Source organism: Platalea leucorodia, assembly GCF_965183815.1.
Source record: "Platalea leucorodia genome assembly, chromosome: 7".
NCBI lineage: Eukaryota > Metazoa > Chordata > Aves > Pelecaniformes > Threskiornithidae > Platalea > Platalea leucorodia.
In genome coordinates, this window is record NC_138829.1 from 24,728,205 (window position 1) to 24,749,541 (window position 21,337).

The following is a 21,337-nucleotide window of genomic DNA, read 5'->3' on the forward strand; positions in this document are numbered from 1 at the left end:
AGGCTCTCCTTTACCAGCAACCTGGAAAGATCTTGGACACGTGTTACTCTTTCCCATGCTTCTCCTTCTCATATGAGTCTGTGAATACCTCTTCTAATTGAGATTTGAGTTTGGGATTTGAAGTTTTCCGGCAACAGCTTTTTCCTACAGTGTATTTGACAATACCTTCCTTAATGACATTCTTTTCCCATCTGATACTGTAACATATGCTACATAATATTGTTTCTAATTTGCCTAAACATAGAGTTTGCTCCAAAATTCTTTAAGATGCAGCAAAGAAGCTGAGGTATCAAAATGTTGCTATTTTTACACAATAAACTATTCTACCCTTCCTAATTCAGTATGAGTTATTATAATACGTAATTATATTAAGAATCAACAAAATACACTTTGGGAATCAGTGTCTTGCACACGTTATAAATTTATTCATGTTCTCACTAATTGGGAAAACATATCCAGTCATTAGCAGGATTTAGAAAGAAAAATAGGTCTTTTGAAGTTGGAAGACATTTCCAGGTTTTCATTATTCTGAGGCATATATTTCACAGATCCATACAAGCTAGAAACAGAAGACCTGGCTAGATCATGCAGCTCTCTTCCCTTCCCTCCCTCTTACAAAGCATATTTCATTCCAGCGTATAGCAGCCTGGCCATACTCTGCTGTTTTAGCCATCCTAATTTCCAGTGTCTAACTGATGGGATTTCCATCCCTTCTCTAGGGTTCCTGCTACAGCAAAACAAAGCAAAAAGAAATACAACTCATTATCGGGATGCTGTCTATGATATTCATCATTTTCCTTTCTTAATTTCTTAATATTCCACAGTTAGTGTCCTGTGAACTTCCTTAAATAACTCCCCTTCCCTGGGAAGGCTGTCCTCCCATCAGAGCTGATTCATCATCCTCCCCTCAGGTTATCGTTTTCCCAAGCCATACGTACTGAACTCTGCTAATCTTTCTCCATAATTCCTCCCTTCAGCCTCCTGATTATATTTCAAATTTTTTGCCAGTTTCCTTCATATTGCTGGATTTCAGTCTAAGCTGCTCGACATCACTCTTTACACTTTTTTTTAAAAAAAAGAAATAGCCATGGAAGCTTGTTAAGGGAATACACTTTTTATACTCATATTTCTTGAATATACATTTCTACTCATGTGACTAGGAATACTTCTCACTAGCACATCTGTAGCTGAGTATCCAATGTCACTTCATTAGTACACAATTTAACTGGTGAGGAGTTGATATTCAGGCTTATTATCTTGGCAAAGGTCAATGGGTAAAACTATTTAAGGCTCCCTTCTTGTGTGCTCTGTAAATCTCATATCACTATTGAGTTAAATACATTCAGCCAATCGCTGACACACCATACAAAATCTCATCATTTGTTTAGTGCTTCTTAAAGGGCAATGAATAATTTTACCTTTTCAATGCCAAAGAAACTAGAAATTTTTTCCCCTTGAGTGGCTCAAGTACTACGGCATTTGATCTACAAAAGGTTGATTGTATACCTCAAAAAATCCAGCACTGTGTCTCAACAACCACACAAGGATTGCATTAGCATTGCAGGTATAGAAAAGTAGCACAAGACAGAAAGTCACTGCTGTTTTAAAAGAAAATCTCTGACCTTTAAGGATTTTTAATAAACATTGTGGGTCTGGGCAATGTTGTTCTTTTGGGCATATAAACTCAAATTATTAATACACAAAACCAAAAGCTGCTGACATTTCTGTACTGATGAAAAATAAAATACTATGTGTCAACTAGCAATAATAGGAAAATTAGTTAGATAACACAAAAATAAATATCAATCACTAGGTCAGGTTTTCTCTCTGTTTTCAGGGCAGGATGTCCATTAAGCTCAAGACAAACTATGAAACAGAAAAAGATTAACAAAAATTAAAATTCTGCTGGTCTTCAACTTTTCTCATCCTAGAATCTGAGGCTCTTAACGATTCATGAATTTTTCACCTTGCAACCCTTCTATGACTTAGGAAAGTCTCAGGTATCTGGGTTTTTTTGCAGCTGGGCAAGATAAGGCACAGAAAAATGAATTTGTCCATAGTGATATAAGCCAGAAAGAGAATCGCAAGGCATGACTATATTGCATACTTTTGTGAAGCACTGAATTAGTGATGTCCTATATATGTCAAGACTTGTTTTGTGAGAATCCCCAATCAAATTTACTCGTTAGCCCAGCAGTGATGCTGAGTTTACATGACACAACTGCCTATGCTCACACAGTTCACCTGCAGGTACTTCCACTGGAGCAGTCAGTGGATAGTCTTGCAGAGCAAACAGGACTGTGCACACTGTAGCACAGGGTGCTCTGTGCCCAATATACTGCAGCACACCTTCTGAACAGCACCCACAAGGCAGCTTTGCAAAGATTTCAAAGCAATAGCATTCCTTGTGCTTTTACCCCTGGTCCAGGGGAAATCACTGTGCCTTTTAGCTCTCACTGTCAGATAACATTTCCTTAATGTTCATTTGTTCCTTAAGCTAAGGCTTGTACAACTTTAGTTTTGTCTTATAAGCACATCTTTACTCACTTTCTCCATGTATTAGAGTCCCCTGGATTCTGGCCAGTCACACAGGGAATGATAGTTGAGTGAGTGCAGTGCTGGATAAGAGAGAGGCTGACCTGTGGGGAGCTGTACGGTAATCAGCTTTTCATTACTGCATGGCTGAAAGGCCAAAGTGATTCATCAGTGCTCTTCTGAGTGGGAAAACAGGAGAGGAGGAGAAGATGAAGGAACTCGGGTTCTGATATGAATTATCTCTATCCTATCACAGTATATAAGTATTTATCTCTAGGAACTGCTAATCAAATATCCCAGGACTATATTACTGTGTCTGTAGAGATCTGCAAGTATTATTTTAGAGACATCAGATAGCTTTTTCAAGGTGGAAAAAGTAGCTTAGTGACCTAAGAGTTTAATGACTAAATTATCTGATATTTTAGATTCAGACATTTAAATCCCAGTAAAGTAAATGCAACCCCCTCAGCCCGGGTCTGTGGCTAATTACTTTTGTAATCTTGAATCTTACTGCAGGTATCTTAATTGCTCTGTATCACAGTTTCCCAAAATGTAAAATGATAATGATATCTATCTCTTTTTGAAAATACTCTGCGTATATGCAAAAATGGCACTTGTTTGCATAGGATTATAATTTTGCACCCTTATAAACAGTTTAATGTGGGTTTATTTAGCTTATTCTGATAGCCCAAAGACAGGTAGAGAGGTCAGCAACTTACTGTCTTTCTCCCAGCTACAACTTTGCCTATTCCTTGTAAGTTTGAAGGCTCCCCCATGTGTTATCTGTACGCAAGGGTACAAAAATTCACCGGAGTTCCCAACTCTGGCTTCTACAGAGAGAGGGGTAATACTGTGAGATTTGGTAGGCCCCACATCACTATGGCAGAGAATAGCCTAAAATCCATTGCCAATGTGCAAAGACAGTCTCATCAACAGTGTCAGATGGGTTACAGTTCACTGCCTGAACACTTCTGTCTCACCTCAGTACCGAACACATCTCAGTCCCAAACACAACCAAGTCTAATGCCAGGACCCCCATATCTCCCTTCTCAGTTGTATCTGGGTGGTCCTCCTGCCTGCCCTGAAGCCCTCCTAGGTCGCCTTCACCAAGGAGTTGCTCAAGCGTGTAACCCAGGAGCAATGCTGAAGCAGGAAAAAACAATACACAGCCACCTGCAGGCACTCAAGCAGATGCTGAGTTACAGCTCTCGGTACGCACAATCTCTTCTGCACCCGACAGGATACTCCCTTTCAAGGGATCCACATGGGACAAGAAAGCTATGGGTGCCACACTGTTTTAATAGGATTTTGTTGATCAATGTTTTGATAGAGCACATCAATCCAGTGGATACAGGCCAGTATCCCTCCCTAATCTGAGCGACAGGGTGTCTGGGAAAAAAAACAACTCTCAGCAGAAGGGACATGACAGCTGTTTCAAAGCTGCTTCTTCTGGAAGACTTACTGACTGAGGCTTTGCTGGCGGCACATACTAGGGTATGAACTGTAGGCAACACACACAAAGAAGGGAAAATGACCAGCATTTTAACTTTTATGGCTTCTCTCAGAAAAAAAAAATAGTGTAAAAGAGAATAGATGGGCTCAGCAAATAGTCACCAGACAGCAAGAAAAGACAAAAGAGAAATCACAGCAGTGTAAATCAGCCTGGGGAGAAATGGCTAAATGAGGATGCTGATCGCTAATCTACATCCTGTCACTCTGACTTTATAAGCAGGTTAGCTCAACAGGCCATGTGTGCAAAAGCAGCACCATAAAAGCACTGTCTTTCCCACTCTCATCTGTATTCACAGCAGACCAGGTTTTCACTTTTATGGCTGCAATGTTCTTGTTTCTTCTGCAGGTCCATTAGCACTGTGCACGTTGCACAGTCAATACCAATTCCAGCCTACACTTTTCTGCCTTTTTTATTTGGACACAAGTCTGCTGGATTCATTACTCTTCGACATGGCTATTTGTGGTGTTCCTTTATGTTTTGATTTTTTTTAAAGCAGCCCAAGTGCCTTTGACTTTAAATAAAAAAATTAAAAGATAAAGCTAAAACAAAGTGAGTCATCTAAAAAATAGCATGATAAATCATTTCTGTTTCTCTTTACCATAATCCTTTTTCTTTTGCCTAATTGTTTTACCCGAAAAGATTGAAGGCTATAAAATGACACAAGAAAAAGATACCAGCATTTTGTTTGATGAAGTTCTATTAATTCCTTCCCTTGCCCCCTTTTCCCACATCCCAAGAAATCTTCCAGGACACTCCTTGCTCTTCTGCACCAGACAGGAAAGTGAAATTTGATTGGACTGGAAAGTGAGGAGGCAGAAGGAACCCGGCAGGCTTAGGGGAATGGTATACATGCATTTGAACAAGATACGGAAATGTAATGTTGCCTCAGTAAGCAGGAGGGTGACAGACTAGGACAGGAGTGAACCTCCATCCTGCTGAGCTCTGGACAATCTCCACCCCCTTCACCAAGGTGGCTAATGGCAGCTCCTTCACACCACAGCAGCGCTCCCAGCATCAGACTGGGACTGGTGAAAAGTGAACTGCCAACTGCCATTATCTGTGCCCCACTTTATCCACATCCTCTGCTGACCTATCCTGTGTTCAACAAGAAGAAAAGCTGGAATTATTAAAAACACAGCTTTGAGGCAAGCACCTTGGCTGCAGTGCTAAGTCATCCTCCAGTAATGCTTGACAGGGAGGGAAAGGCTAAAATTCAGCCCTGGTCAGTCCTCCAAGAGCACAGAACAATCAAATGCAAATGCAGAATAAAGAAGATTTGCACAAATTGGACATAAGAGTTGACCAGCAGAAATGGAGTTGCAGTGACGCTTGGGGTTTACATCAAAAAGCCGGAGTGCAACAGAAGAGAACTTCACTGGGGAGATGGTAACAAATGGTGAAAACCTGGATGTTTCCATGGCTCGGCACTGAATTGTTAGGCTTCCATGTCTAGTAACCAGATCCTGTACACTGAGATTAGTGTAAGAACTCTAGATCTTCTGAAATTTCTTAATATGTCAAGAGTCTTTCCTTTGACCTCATTTTTCTGTTCAGTCACAAACATTCATGACAGAGAGTTTAAAAAAAAAATCAAAACAAAACAAACACAATAACAAAACTATAAAATATTTGAGATGGTTTCTGTATTCTTGCTTCCTTCTCACTATTTAGCAAGCACATGTTTTTTGCCAATACCTTCTTCAAGGGGAAATCTTGTCCTAACGTGGCAGGTGATACACGCAGGGCAAACTCCATTTTGTTCTGCCCAGTTCAAAACCTCTTGCTCTTTTCCCTGGGCTGGGTGCTTTAAGCTGCTTCATGCCTCGTTCTGTCTTGAGCAGTCACACAAGCAACGGAGAGGAAATCAGAGCTACAGAGGAAGAGTTCCCCCTTTCACCACTCTACTTTGCAGCTCTACCAAAGACCAGGCAGGTCAGGAAGACTGACCTACCTTCTAATCTCCAATGCAAATAATCCTCCAAGAGATGAATAAGGTATACAAAGGACAGCTACTCCATATATATTTCACATTCTGAGCACAAGCCGAGGACTCCCAGAGCTGTCAATCTAACACGCTTTTCAGCTGAGGGCTGAATTGTCATTTTCCATTTTTACTCATTTAATGAAAGGTAGTGGATAAAAAGTCACTATTTAAAATACCATATTTTTCTTTTCTCAGCAGTTTGAAATGGGGCCTGTGGGTACTGGGGTAGTCAGACTTAAAAGTCTGATTCTGCATGACTCCGCTTGAATCCTAAACTCTGGTGCTTTGATACGACGTCCAACAGTAATCCCCTCCAACCTGCCCTGTCCTTCTGCTCCCTTCAGCAGTATTGCAACGTGAAGAATTACAATTCCCCCTTGTTCAGAAATGGAAAGAATGCTAAGTTGCTCACAAGAACACAAGATTAGGATGGTAGGAAACCCCTATCCAAAGGGCCCAGGCTGACCGCAAGAGGACCTTGCCTTATCAGTTAGAAGACAACAGCCGCAGGCCATAAAAAATGGAAACATCATGAGACCAACAGCATGTATTATGAGGCTGCTTTTCTTGTACATCCTCCCGGCTACTGTGCCTCTTCAGTGGGATGACTTTTACATTAATGTGATGGATACCTCCCGAGTTTTACATTTTACTTATCCACCTACTCACCACCTATAATCATCACAAAGCAGGAAGTCACTCTGAAACTCGTATTAAGATTTATCAGGATACAGTTTCCCTCTTCTGCACCTTATCTCCCAATTTTAACCTCCTTGTTCTCGATTACCCAGGAAAAAAAATTAGGACACTGGTAAGGAAGCAAATAAAGATGATTAAAATTACCTTTTCTTTATTCATTCTCAGACCCTTTGGCAGAGTGAGTGAGGCTCTCCCTCTGGAGAGCCACACCTTGGAGTCTGATACCTAGTGGCGGCAGATTCACCAGGATCACCCTGTGAGCTATTCTGTGGATTAACTGCATATGAAAGAAGGCAGACAAACCAAGCAGATCTGAGTGAGCCCATATACACCACCAAGTAGGACTTTCCATGCTTGTGGTGATGGCTGTGCTTTGCATATCTTTTCCATATCACATAATAGCCTCATCCAATCAATCAAAGTGTCCGAGGGGTGACTGCCTATCTCCACATGGAGACAGAATGAATTAAGGGAGCATCATGAATGCCAAGTCTTTCCTCTCCCCTTGAGGTGAACAGAGAAGAAGAAATGAGACAGAAAATGCACTGTGCCAGTGCCTGCTTTTCAGCTCGATGGCTTCAACGGGGCAAAGCAGAGAGATAGAGAAAGCTAATTTCACAGATAACATCTCCAGGGTCTATATAATAATTTTAAATATTGAAAATAATTTTTCCTGACAAATGAATCTACTTCATCCTGGTCACTTCCATCAAGATATTCCCATTAATTTTAGGGACAATTGGCAGTCTCAGCAGAAACACAAACTTGTCTGATTTGAGGGTATGGAAAGGAAGGGGGTTACGAAGCCACAAGGACTGAGATCAGCCACTAAGCAATAACAGACTCAAAGTTACGATGTAGTCTGAAGCGACTCTTGCACCCAGTGTCATCAGTTCCTCCCTAGACACCTGACCGATCGCAACAGACATGGTGCATACTCAAAGTAAGCAAGCCCATTCTGGATCATACATGTGACATGCCATTATACGTCTTGCTAGGAGTTACCCGGGCAACCTGAGAAGGTGAAAAAGTATTTCCTTTCTTCATAGTGACTTACCACTTCAGGTGATCCAACTTTTAGTAAATTCTACCTTCTCCTGATACAGTGTGATTCAGGCAAAACTGACCTGCTATGACAAGCTGTCCTTTAGTCTGAGATGTATGTGAGCAGCATTGTGCCTTGACTTACAGATAGGGTATATTTTGTGGCCATTGGAGAAGGCCATTATATTTGGTGGCCATTGGAGAAGGCCATTGTATTTGGTGGCCAAAGGAGAAGCCATTGTTCTGAGCTGCTATTTATAAACCAGCAGATAAACAAATGTGCCACTACAATATTAGTCCTGTAGAAGAGGCGTACACTAACAAAAGTATAAGATGCTAAAAAGCATTAACCAAATGTTCTTACTCATCTACCCATCAACATCTTTTTGTTGTTCAAGTGCTCTTTACAGGAGCTGACAGTAGCACAAAATCTAATACAGTTTTGGATAATCATATTTCTTGAACTGGGAGGACCTTGTGAAAGCTACACTCAGCAATAAACAGCCAGAATCACAGAAGTTTAGAGAAAAACAGCAGAAATTATCATCTTCTGTGCCATCAATTACCATATTCAGATGAGATTAAGAGCACCTGGAGTGCTAACAAATTCACATGCAGCATGGAAGGCAGGAGTGGCCTTGATGCATATGATGATGGAGACAGGATGAAGAAACAGGATTAAAAACAGATTAAAAAAATCATACCCATGTCATTATAAAATATAGGAGAGACAATCAGTTGATTTTTATACGGTCTCAGATTTTCCAGCTGCTCAGCAGGTACTGTTGGATATTGTCACATCAATGAGACTCTTCGAAGTTAAAGTTCAACAACCTAAAGACCGTGAAATGATCTCTCCTGAAAAAGATGTAATCACCCTGACTGCAGAATTAACTGCATACTCTTCTGTACCGAAGAAGAAGAGACAGAAAATGCACTGTGCCAGTGCCTGCTTTTCAGCTCGATGGCTTCAACGGGGCAAAGCAGAAAGATAGAGAAAGCTAATTTCACAGATAACATCATAAAGGCATTACAAGGCAATAAATGCCATCACTTGTCCTGGAAACAATGTATGTTCAGAGTGGCTTTTGACTGAATAGATACATCTATGGAAAATAAAGTTATGATGAGTGGAAAGGATCACAACATAAATCCACAGAAGTGAGAGACAAATTGTTGCTTCATGTTGTTTCTTTTCCCTTACAAGCCCCATCTTGGCTGCACTGTCCTTACTGGAGCTGGCACAACATTTCACGAGCATCTTGGGAATTGTTTGGATGTTAGAACAGAAGTTACTCCATGGAAGGCAAGCAAAGGATGCAGAGATGAAGGATACATAAAAGCCTAATACAGTAGAATAGTCCAGCACTTATGCAACCAACAGTAGCCTTCTGCTCTGACACCCAGTCATTAGGAAGAGACATGAGGGAGCTAAGCACAGAAAGCCCAGGCCTGCGATTCTTGAGCAGAAGAACTGTATACAGCATATACCACAGTAGTAGCTGCTTGGGCCAGCCATAGAGGGAACAGCCACAGATGTTACAAATGGATTGACAGCAAGTAAGAAAATGAACTTCTCACACAAATGCCCTTAGCAAAAGCTAAATGCCTCAGATCATGTTCAATGGAGATTTCTCTATAAAATTAGTGAGGAACAAATTAAAATGGGTGTGAAGGGATTGCATTAACTCTTTTTCTAAATTCAGACGGAATCTTTTTTTCTGCATTTTGGAGACATTTGGGGAAATTGTACAATAGGGACCTATCTGGTACTAGTAAGTCAATGAACAGATAAGCTCTAGAACAGACTTTCTGATTTCTAACATCTTTCACTTTATGTCATTAAATCATAAAAATTATTCTGATGTTTTGACTTTCCTAAAGTCTTTGAATATTCAAGATCCAGCAGGGATTAAAAGCATTAAAACACTGCAGCAAAGGCTTTTCTCCTAATGCATCCAGCACCCTTGGGAACCATCAGTCCTATAAGAAAATATATTCTCAGCAGTTATCTAGCATTACACTGCAGACTCAGAAGGTCTGGACAGTCCAAAAAAGCATCAACACATTTGAGGGTTTTTTAAACAAACCTTCAAATATGTAATCATCATCAAACATCTTCACTAAAATAAAAAAGAAATCTATGCTGCTACCTGTGCTTGAGACAGAAAAGCATGCAGCACTTAAACCATGTAGTAAATGGTTTTGCAGCATTTCTTATTACCAGTAATTTTACAACACCTCCGTTTATTGCATACATAATGGGCAGATGTGTGTTGTCATTAAACTGTTCTTAGCAAACATTGCTATAAAGGTACTTGGCAGATAATAAAACGCGGAGCCCTATGCTCAACATCAGCATTGCCAACAGCAGGTACATTGCTGTTTACAAACAGTATGCCACAAAACACAGAAAAAGCCTGGTTTGCTCAGGGTGTTAATCGTCCATCTGTGAGCAAACCCAAACACGAAGGGACACTGGTTCCAGCCCTTGGGAGGAGAACTGCAGTGGGCTATCTCTGTCTTGCTGCAATGAATACTGGGTACAGCGCAGCAAAAGGAAAAGGGCTAGAACAAGACTTTTTCTTTCTTTCTTTCTCTCACTTGGAAAGGACTCAGGCTATGTCCAGTTCTGAGCAATTAACTTCAAAAGTTTAATATCTAAACCTCGGTGTCTTTTATTTCAGTTTTAAATGACTAGCAGTCTCATACCAACCTGCCTTTTCTAATCTTATCAGTATATACCTCAATAAAAAAACAAAAACAAACCCAAAAAAACCCCTCCAATCAAGGCAATTAAGTAGGAGAAAGCATTAAAAAGTGTGTGATCAACCACATTTGCTTTTCATTGGCCTAAAACAATCTGATTTTCAGTTGCCTTTTGCTTTATGTCCTTCCTGGGTTTTTGCCCTTTGCAGTCCCTCTCACAGCGTTTCAGCAGAAGGAAAGCACACAGAGAGCTTTCAGGATCCACAGAAGAACAGATCTCATGCACCTTTTTGAGCCCATGGCATTTTCACTGCAGCTACAGAAAATAGCTAATGTGAATACAACACACATTCCCTTCCTCCGGCTTGTTTAATGCCAGGGCTTTGGGGTCCTTTTTGGAAAAGTTCATGGGTTGTGAGGAGGTGCTTTGTTATCACAGCAAAGTAGTACATCATCCTCCACGAGCCAGATCCCAACTCCTACCTCTAACATCTTAAGTGCAATTAACAGGGGGCTGCAGCGACCTGATGCTGCAACTGATGTCAAATGCTAACAAATTAGAAGCCAAACGCTACAGAAGACATTAAGTACTTAAAAATACTAAAGATCCTTCACAGTAGCTGCACCAAAACACCCTTCCCACCCTCCTACATGTCTGCAACAGCCCTCCAGCCCTTCTTGCTGACAACACTTGCAACTCACCCTAATTTCTACTGGGTTCAGTATCAGGAGGTATTTCACATGCAGCAGGAGGAAATGTGCTACCTGTTGCGTTGGAGGATCCTTTTTGTCAATTCTCCCAAAGCCTGCCCTACGTCTGATGACCAGAAAGCATTTGGGAAGCATTCCCATGAGCTTTCAGATATTTTATGTCCTTTATTTCAAACTAACTAGCAAAATGGCAGACCTGTTGGAATACAGTACTTTAGAACAGAGAGGCTGCACTGCAGACACTGTTCTCTGATACTCCTGTTCTTTCTAAAACCCTAGGATGCAAGAATCACTAAATACTACAAAGAGTACAAGCCCAAGGTTTTTTTCCCTAATGCCCAACACACCACAACCCAAGACCCAGCAAACTCAGTACAAAGCCTCAATATGTACTTGCAATCATAACTTCCATCACAAATCCACTTCACTGTGCCTGCCATTCATTTCAGAGACACCCAAAAAACTGCCTTTCAGTTTAGGAGTCTTTCTGGCATGATTAAATCTTGCTCTCCACCATACATACTCTAATCAGATATAACAGGAGTGTAGGAGAGCTCAGGGAGCAGGGGGAGGCGAGATCATTACCACATTACAAGGCACTCAGAGCATCACTTGCAGGAGGGATTGTGTCCTGTCTATTAGCTTCTTTTCTATTTTCTTTGCTTTATGCTCCCACCCCAAACAAGACATCCTCTTTTTTGTCAGTCTGGTAGCTTTGGCAGTTTGGCACTGTCAATTCCTCCGTAGTAGAGACAGTTACCTTCTGGAGTGCAGCAATACTGAATTATCAGACCAGAATCTCCACATAATCAATAAAAGGAGACAGGCAAATCAACAAAAGGAGGCAAGCAGATCATGTTATTGCTTTGAATTTCTCCTGAGAAGCAACTATGTCCCTCCACTAACTGCACGGGGAACGTAGACATTTAGCACAGGTCCTCATTGCCAGGCTTCTACTTTTTTAATCTTAGAGTATTTATCCAAGACATCTAAAGAAGGAGGTCACAATGCTACTTTAATTGAGTTCATGCCACTTGCAAAGCCAGCAGAGTCTTATTTCCTAGCCTGGTGGACAGCCACACCACTGCTCCCTGCCAACAGCTACTGTGGAATCTCTGGTTTCAGAAACTCATCCAAATGCTGCTATGCTTATAGCAGCTCCTTAATTTTAACAGTGGCTCAGAAAGGCTCTTCTCACATATGATTTCCAATATTGTCACACTGAGTTAGACTGGGTAGTAGAGAACCATTATGGAAAGATGATAGAGAATGGGAAGCTCAAGAATTTAAGAAAATAAATAACTAACAGGTGTGTTACCTGGTCAGCACAGCCTCTGGCAGAAGGTGTGAAAAGGGGACCACATCTAGCTAATTGCCAGCATTTGCCGCTGCCTTTGCTCAGCCTCACAGCCTGGCATTGAGCACTTCTGGCCAATGAATCCCATTGCACTTTCATCTCCTCTCCCTTCTGTGTCCCCTCCCACTGGCTACAGAGCTGGAGAGAAACACAGTCTCACAAGCAGATCACATGAAATTTATGAAGACTGAGGAGAGTCTTGTTTAGGTGAAGTACCTTGTCTCAGCTTTTCTGAGGATCAAACACTGATGTCCATGCACTCTAGTTTCTACAGCAAGGACTTCAATGTAAGTATACCTGATAGAAGCCTTCACGATTTGTCTCCCAAGAATATTCTTTCCTAGTTAGTACAGGAAAAACATACGGTTACCGAAAAAAACAGAGTAGTCCTACCAGCACTTTTCATTCCCTGATATACCCCGCCTTGGGTGGGAGGCATATCAGACATGAACTAGTCTTTGCCATGTCTCACCCCATCTCTTCTATGCCATTTCAATTACCCGAAGGAGGGACTACATTACCCTTAGAAGCTATGACACTTTAAGACTGAAAACACGACCGATTAGATACTGGAATTGTAAGAACGAATTTGAGGCCTTGGCAGCAGTTCTCCATTCTGTGCCCTATCAAACTGCAGCCACAGCAAGGTTTCTCCATCTTCACAGAAGTACTGCCTGAGCAGATCACCACAACCAAAGTCTATGTTGCATCCCGTGTAACTTGCTGAATATACAGAGGTGTTATTTCACTGACAGAACAAAATCCCACAGGCTTTAGATATAGGTGACATACTGAATATCGTGTATTTGTATTGTTTCACCATGAATAAAAAGGACCCAAACCTCTTTTCTATCTATGACACAATCAATTTCCTTTTCGAGTCCCTTTTAGATGTAGTCCTTCATACGGCAAAATATAAAATGTATGAGAAATACAGCATTATAAATATAGAAATGCTATACCTGGAAAGTGGGAGATAGACTTTACCATCAACAAATGAATCATCTGCTTCTCTCACTGGAGTTGTATGTATGTCTTTTGTATTTTTAGTATCTTAACTAAATGTTAAGTATGTGCTTTGCTTTGTGATAAAGAGCAATTTTCCTGGTAGCCAACAGGCACAGAAGATTTTTTATTCTAGGCTCCCCTGCCCCTTAACCCTTTACATCTTGGGCTGCAAACCCCTTCCAAGAGTTACACTCCTCTCTTTTAACAGGACAGAAGTCTAACGACTGAATAAAATGAGTTAGACAGCCCTTCACAGATAACAGATAGCAGACTGGAAAATGGGGTCAGTAGTTTTCTCTTATTAAAAGAGCTAGCCTGCTCCTTCTTCATTCCTCCCCTTACACACCAGCCTGGCTCCCCCCGATCCTGTGGCAGCTCTGTAGTCACTATGCAGAAGTGCCACTGTGGCATGGCAGCATCTCTAACTTTGATTCCCTCCCCTGTCTCCATCTCAACTTTTGTCCTTCCAACAGCATTTGGATCACAGGCCAGCTAAAGTTAGGACTTGCAATAATCCTTGGGTGTCAGACCACGAGAATGAAAAACATCACTGGTAGCCTGCAATACTTTTTTTTCATGGAGACAAAACCACTGTGCACTAATGCAGTCGCCTGATATCAAGTAGTTGTATCAGAGCAGTACAAGACTGCTATGTAACACCATAATAAATGTTGTGGAGTCAACCACACTTCAATTTGCACAACTTTTTTTGTGTATCTAGTCTACAAATATTTATTCCCTGTGAGCTGCTTCTCGTGTTGCCAAGGAACCTCAGGCATGAAAGCCACGTTTTGCCTGACACAGGTACTAAACCAGTAAGGGGTCTGTGGTTTCTAGTTATAGACAAAATGAGTTTCTCAGGATTAGGACCTCTGCATACATCTTTTATGTTGTCCTGAACTACATCATCATTGTTTTGTTAACATTAAATATGCTCTGATTCTGACACATATTTATTAGGACCTCAAGTTCCCACACTGGTCGACATGCATTCATACACGTATCTTTCTTATTCATACTCATGCTGGCCAGAGCATGGCCAAGTTATGGATCTCAGGCCAGACTTGAGATTCATTTCTCCTAAATTAAAATGCTTACATGCCCTTAAACTACTGATTTCTTTTCACTGATAATAAAAGCATTAAAAGCCAACACCATAGATATCTAGAGGTACATGAGATGAATCCTGTTATTTATGTCATCGGTTAGCTTTGAATTCTCTTCTGAGAGCTAGATCCAGGAGATGGACATGAGACAGAGTCCAGAAAGTCCTGAATCACAGAGATGGTCACTCCCAATACTAAATAAAGACCAAGGGCAAGCATAACTGCAATTTTGTGGGGGAACAATGCATTTATGGTAGTGCTTCTTTTTATCATGTCTGTCCAAAACCTAATCACACAACAATTGGCCAAAACAATTCCTAAGGCTGTGGTTGAGAAAACCTCTGAAGTTTTCCAGAATCTTCTAATCCAATGTAGTCTATAAGAGAGAACTGCTGAGCTGACATTGGCATAGCCAATGCCATGAATCTTACATTTTCACCCATGTCCTCACAGCACGGATGGCAGTGTTGATGCTTCAGCTGTTTTAAGGACCACTGACAATTAACTACTATTGCTGCTTAGGGCAGCATGATACAAATTGCTAGCTGTGAGGAGCTTTATGAACGATCATAGATCTTGTGCTGTAAAACCCAAAAACCTCATCCAGTCTATAGGAAGAATTTTGGTCATTAACAAAAACTTCCTTCAAAGAAGAAAATCCTCTGGAGAATGAATGAATTACAAATCTCAATTCTGCCTAATATTTTATGCACTGTACCTAACTTTCACGTTCTTTGTCATAAGTGGCATGGTACTATCATCGATATTAAAAAATGCATAGGGGGGACACTGAGGGGGAAAGGAGCTTCTTAAATATTTATGGCAGAAGCTCAAAAATGTGTGAATTCCCAGTTTTAAGACACATGCTGTAACTGTTAGGCCATGTAATAAGTAAGGTAATAGAAAGATGGGGCTGAAAGCCCTAAGACTCTGCTAATGGTTTACAGTTAATTCTTGGGTGTACTGTGAGTGCAGTTCAACCAGAATGCAGTGCTAGTGGCCAAATATTAACAGAATGATTGGTTTCAATATAAGAAAATGCCCTTTAGGGAGTATTTTCTTTTCTAAGTGATCTTAGCCCCATCTTTTTTTTTTTTTTAAACCACTCACCTACCTCATTCTGACTGTGGCACCAGCACAATAAGGACAAAAACAATTAATGGAAACACCTGGTATTTGAGAAATATATAGCTCAGATATCTTACATTAGAAAATTCCTTTCCATGTGGCCTAGAACACATATGTTTTGCCTGCCTGTACTAGTGTTATTTGTGCCTCAAATCTCCAGTCATATGTCTTTAACTCACCAGTCAGAATAAGTAAGAATAAGATGCAGAGAATCTCCCACCATCTCCTACAGATTTGCCTTATCAGAGGTGGACTTGGAGACGTTGCTGTTAACACTATCTCATTAGCTGGCTTTACCCAATAAACAGCCATCAAGGAAATCCTACCATGCAAAAAAGAGGAGGACTAGACAGAACTGGGATACGTCACCTGTCCCATGCAAGAAAAATCCTCATAACTCAAGTCCACACTTGGTACTGTTTCCAGTATTTTGCCTGAGACTTCTCACATGCAGCAGCATTTTCTCCCTTAGGAGACAAACCATACTCAAAGAAACTCTGGAACCTGAAGACAAGGACTTCAGAAGGCTTAGGGAGTGAAGTGGCAGATGAAGAAGGTAAGCTCATAAAATGAAGGTGGAAAAGACTGGAAGGAAACAATCAGAGAAAAATGCTTTCCTAGCATGCGGACGGGAACTTAGCATTGGGAAGGCTAACAAGGGCAGGGGAAGGTCTCATGGAAACACTGGATTTTGTTCTAGTTCTCCTGCACACCTTCAGCTCTGTGTAACTGAGATCAGAAAACTCAGCTTACCTCGCTCACATGTTCTACCCCAATAGCCGGTGCCAGTGCAGTCGCAAATGAAGCGGTTCCAGCCATCCTTGCAGACTGCATTATTCTTACACGGGTAGCTGTCGCACTGCTTGGTGCTGAGGCGGGAGCAGGAGGACTTGACTCCTGCGGCGTTCTGCGCCTCTGCCAGCTGCCGGATGTTCTTGCTGCGTCCATCGATGAACAAGTCTCGGATACAGCCAACATAACCATAGTTCAGCATTGCTGTCCAGAGCTCTGTAGGAAGGATGAGTCCTGCCCGGTTCTCAGGCAGCCCACCGAGGTACATGTCGCCTTCCAGATCTAGGATCTCACTCTCCCCACTAGCGGTGAATGGCGTGCGTCTGCTGTTCACTGATATAGTACCTAAATGAGGAGGATAAGGAGACATCAACACTTTCACTTACAGCCTCAGTCTAGTTCATTTTTTTCCAATAACTGAGTGAGGTTTAAGGTTCAGTGCAGGAGAGTGAAGATTCCTCCCTACCCAAATGCACTCCAAACAGAGACAGTGTCTCCCACACAGCTCCCTCTCCTCTTGAGCCACAGACCGTAAGTATTTCCGTGCAGTGACTGATCATCATGTGTCTGTATCCCAACTTGCATTATAAGGCCACAAGCATAACAATGCAATGGCTAAATAATAACATGTAAAAACTGAGCATTATTCAATGGTATTCATCCAGCAAAGCCAAGACTTACTGAGAACATACAGGAGTTTGATGGTATCGAGACTGGAGAGAAAAAAGATAAGTAAAAGCGTATTAATTCACACTACATAGCTCTTCCAGAAAACACTTCATCAGTACCTCCAAAGCTGGAACTGGATAATGGAACTCAATAGTTCAAGTTTGTAGATGACATCAAATTGTGGATAACGGTTGATGCATTGGAGGAAGCACAGGGCCACCATTCAGAGAAGCCTTTACAAGATGGAGCAAATGACTGATAGAAATGTTTGATGTAAATCAACAACAGTAAATACGAAGTCCTACACCTGGGGCAGAATAACCTCACACATTAAGTACAGGCTGGAGACCAGCTGGCTAAGGAGCAACTCTGCAGAAAAGGACCTGGGGATATGGCAGACAACTTGAACATGAGTCAGAAGTGTGCACTTGCAGTGACAAGAGACACTGATCACAGGCTGCAGCAAGGGAAACTCCAACCCCATAGAAAGGAACATTTTTCACCATGAGGGTGGTCAAACATGGGAACAGAAACCTCAGAGAGGCTGTGGAATCACCATCCTGAAGGCATTCAAAACACAGCTGGACACAATCCTGAAGAAAGCCTAGATTTCAGTAGAGTTTGGACTAGAAATCTCGAGAAGTTTGTTCCAAAATAAATTATTCTATGGTTTTACAGATGAAGTTAAGTATTCTAATTTCCATTTTACAAACAGGAAAATTGAAGTAGAGAAAGATAAAAGTTATCTCTGAAGAACAGTTATTATTAAAACTGTAGTAGCTTCCATATGCTCCAAGCAAGATGTGGGCATACTGCACTGAGGCCATTCCTATGTATTTCAAGAAATTGCCCCAGCACATAAAATAATCAGAATTTATAATACAGAAATATAATCAGAACACATGAAACAGGTGCAGAGAAGCACACTGACTTGTTGAAGGTCAGACAGTGCATCCAAAGAAAAACAGGGAACATAACGCAGGTCTCGCATCCCAGAGCAGCGTACTCTTCAGAAGAGCATTCAGTAGCTTTCGTGATAGGGAGATCTGCCCACCAGACACTCAGCTAAAAATCAGCAATTCACTCTCCCTAGCTATAAATCATCGCATCCAACTGCCTTGTCATTAAGATAGTCTGTCCTCAGAGACAACTATCCAAGCTTTAAGATTAATTCCACATCATTGCATTTTTATCGTACACCCCTATGATAAGGTGGGAGAGTTCAGTTAATAGAGTTAGCTCTGTTTTGTGTCTCTGTAAGAAAGTGCAGTCGTGTACACATGCTTTTTCTTCAGTTGTAATACATGTCGTCTTAGAGAACAGCACGTATGACACAGACACAAGGTATTTCATGTGTGTGGTGTTCAGTAATAATTTGGGAATAATGTCAGAGGCAGCAGAGTGCCAGAAGCAACAGAGGCGTTACAAATTAAAGGCTCAAAGAGAAACAGAGTTATTTGATGAATCATTTTGTAAAAACAAGCTGCAGCATGGCAGACATTTTCCCTTTTACAAAGTAAGAAAAGAGAAGATGTGACAATACACCTACAGTCGTAAAGGACTGTACAGCGTGTCATGGAGTCACAGGATCACCGCCCCCCTTCCAGCATCTCTGCTGTTACTCCTCAAAAGCAGCATGGGGAATACATATTACTCAAAAGACTAGAACAAACGAAAATCCTGGAGGGTTGAGCTCCAGACAGCTGCTACTATGGAGAAAACAAACATCACCTGCAAAAGCCACAAAGATAAAGGAAACCCCCCAAAAGGGAAGAATTACTGGATACCAAGAAGAAGTGCAAAACCTGGAGAAAGAGCGTGAGATGATGAAAGGAAATAGGCTAGACAGCAGCCTAAACTTTCTGCCAGTGTTTTGTACCCTGCAACTATTCCTGTAAGAAGATGGTACTAGCTCAGATGCGCAGCACTTTTAAGACCAAGCTGCTGAAATGGAGAAATTCTGAACTGACCCTAGGAAGGAGCAGCCACATGAGCTGACATCCTCTCCCCCCGCCCCCCATCCCATGTTTTCAACTCTGTTTAGGTAGATCAGATCCCATCTTGAGAAGTCAGAAGCATCTAAGCACCTCCTTTCCAGTCCTTTAGGCACTTTGTGTAGGGCTAAAGAACAAACAGACTAAAAGACCCCAGTTACTGAGGGCAGAGCTGGTATACAAAGCAGTGCCTTGGTGCAAATGTAGACCAAACCTTCCAGTAAGATTTTTAGTGTCTGAGTGGGTGGGACACGTGTGTTTTGTCACCAATAACCAGCTGAAAGCATTGTTTTGTGTAACGTGCTCAGTGCTCCCCAGCTAGAAACTGTGACAGGTTTTGTGGACACTTTGTAGGAGCTTTCCCCAAGGACAGAAAGGTTACAGGATGCTAGGTGTCCATGCTGTCAGCTTCCGTCAGAGTACAGAGGAAAAAACAGCTTTTGTTGCTCTGGCAGCCAAAACAGCCCAAAGCACACACAAAGCCTAAAGGGACTAGAGGTGCCAGAGGTTATTTGAGCACAACTGCCATGCTTTCCCAACATTTGCGCTCCTGCCTTAATACTTTACAGTAGTGAATATTTGGATTTTTAGGCTATTTTACTAAGCTCAGCAGAGCCTGAAGTTTTGGACTGTTACAGGAATGGGAAGAAGAAGGGGAGAGATGACACCTAATAAAGGCCTGGCTGCTTTAGTAATGAGAATCAGAACCTCTAGGTCACTAACTAGCTCATTAAACCCAAATGGCTGTTTTGTAGCCTACATTAAGTAAGTTTGTTATTTTGGTTCAGTTTCTAGATAACAGGCATCCACATTAAAAAAAAAAAAAAAAAAAAGTAGTCTTCAAGGTGCAACCATTCTCTGGTCCACATGTGGGAGAAAAGCTAAGGACTAAAGAAGAAGAGATCCCGAACTTCCTTCTCACACCTACCAAAAGTACCACTGACTAAGAGCAGTTGATGCTTGCTAAAGGTATGGTGTGAGGAAATCAATGCCAGTATCCTGGTTTTCTGGGAAGACAAGACATCAGCCACTAGGACCATTAACGCAGTACTCATTGTCAGCAGAAAATGCAATTTAAAAAAAAAGGAAAAAAAAAAAAAGACAAGAATGTACAAATGTGTTCGTTCTTGTTGAGCAAAGTGCTTTTAATTCAAAATGTTATCTCTAATCAGTGTCCAGAACATCACAAACCCCCCTGCCAAGTGACAAACAAGTCAGTCCTATAGTCTCATCCACCAAGTAGCAATGCTGTCTGTCACACTCTTCTAGTCCAAATGAATGTGTGTCCCTCTTCCTAGGTTTTTACAAACTTTCTAACAGAGACCTTAGTGTCATTTCTGTTTCTTCTCCTTCTGCAGCTGCCTTTCCAGAGGCCAGACAGTCCCCAAGTGAGCAAGCAAAACTGAAGGCAGTACTGAATGCAACTAATTGAGTTTATCCTTGGAAGTTAATTAAATTTTAGCAATTCTAAAGAAATCAAAGCGCCATTTATTTATTTATGGCTTTCTTTATAAAATGTTCCTATCGATGTCTTTACGAGATAGCAATATATAACCACACATATTAAGTTCTAGCAGAGCACCATGCCAAATACAAAGAAACTCCTCGCATCATCAAAGTAAAAACTAGCTTCAGGCAAAGGCCTGTTCAAACAGCTAGGCTTTGCATGGTATCTAAAAGTCAGCTCTTTTGAAAACTCGAGGGAAGCAAATTCCAGCACTGCGTTCTCTCTGCTGATGGCATTCAGCAACTGGAAACATAAAATTAGGGACCTAAAGCTATCATCTGGAGATCACCAGACAAATCCCAAATCCACTTGCAAATGTAAGCAAAATTCCCTTTGAAGGGATATATGGCCAGGCTTTGAGATCCCAACCGTTTATGAAGAATTCAAATACAATTGTTCACATATTCTCACGCTGAAGTTACAGTATTTGATCATTTTGTTTCCTTACACAATCTCAGAGTACATCGTGAATATGTCAGCTTGATATCCAGCATTAGAAACAAACAAAATATCTCTTGGTAATTGCATGGTAGGTATATCATTAGAAATAAACTAAAACACCTTTTTTTAAAATGAGAAGC

At 41.3% G+C, this 21,337-nt stretch overlaps 1 protein-coding gene across 5 annotated transcripts in view; it reads right to left on the reverse strand.

Moving 5' to 3' along the window:
* NRXN3 (neurexin 3) overlaps window positions 1-21,337 on the reverse strand; it is a gene marked incomplete at both ends in the record, with an annotated part of 985,035 nt that overhangs the window by 694,448 nt on the left and 269,250 nt on the right. For all 5 annotated transcript variants that reach the window (XM_082316881.1, XM_082316885.1, XM_082316884.1 and 2 more), the window contains one exon: window positions 16,548-16,931. In XM_082316881.1, the coding sequence (XP_082173007.1) occupies window positions 16,548-16,931 (384 nt within the window). The remainder of the gene's footprint in view (window positions 1-16,547; window positions 16,932-21,337) is intronic.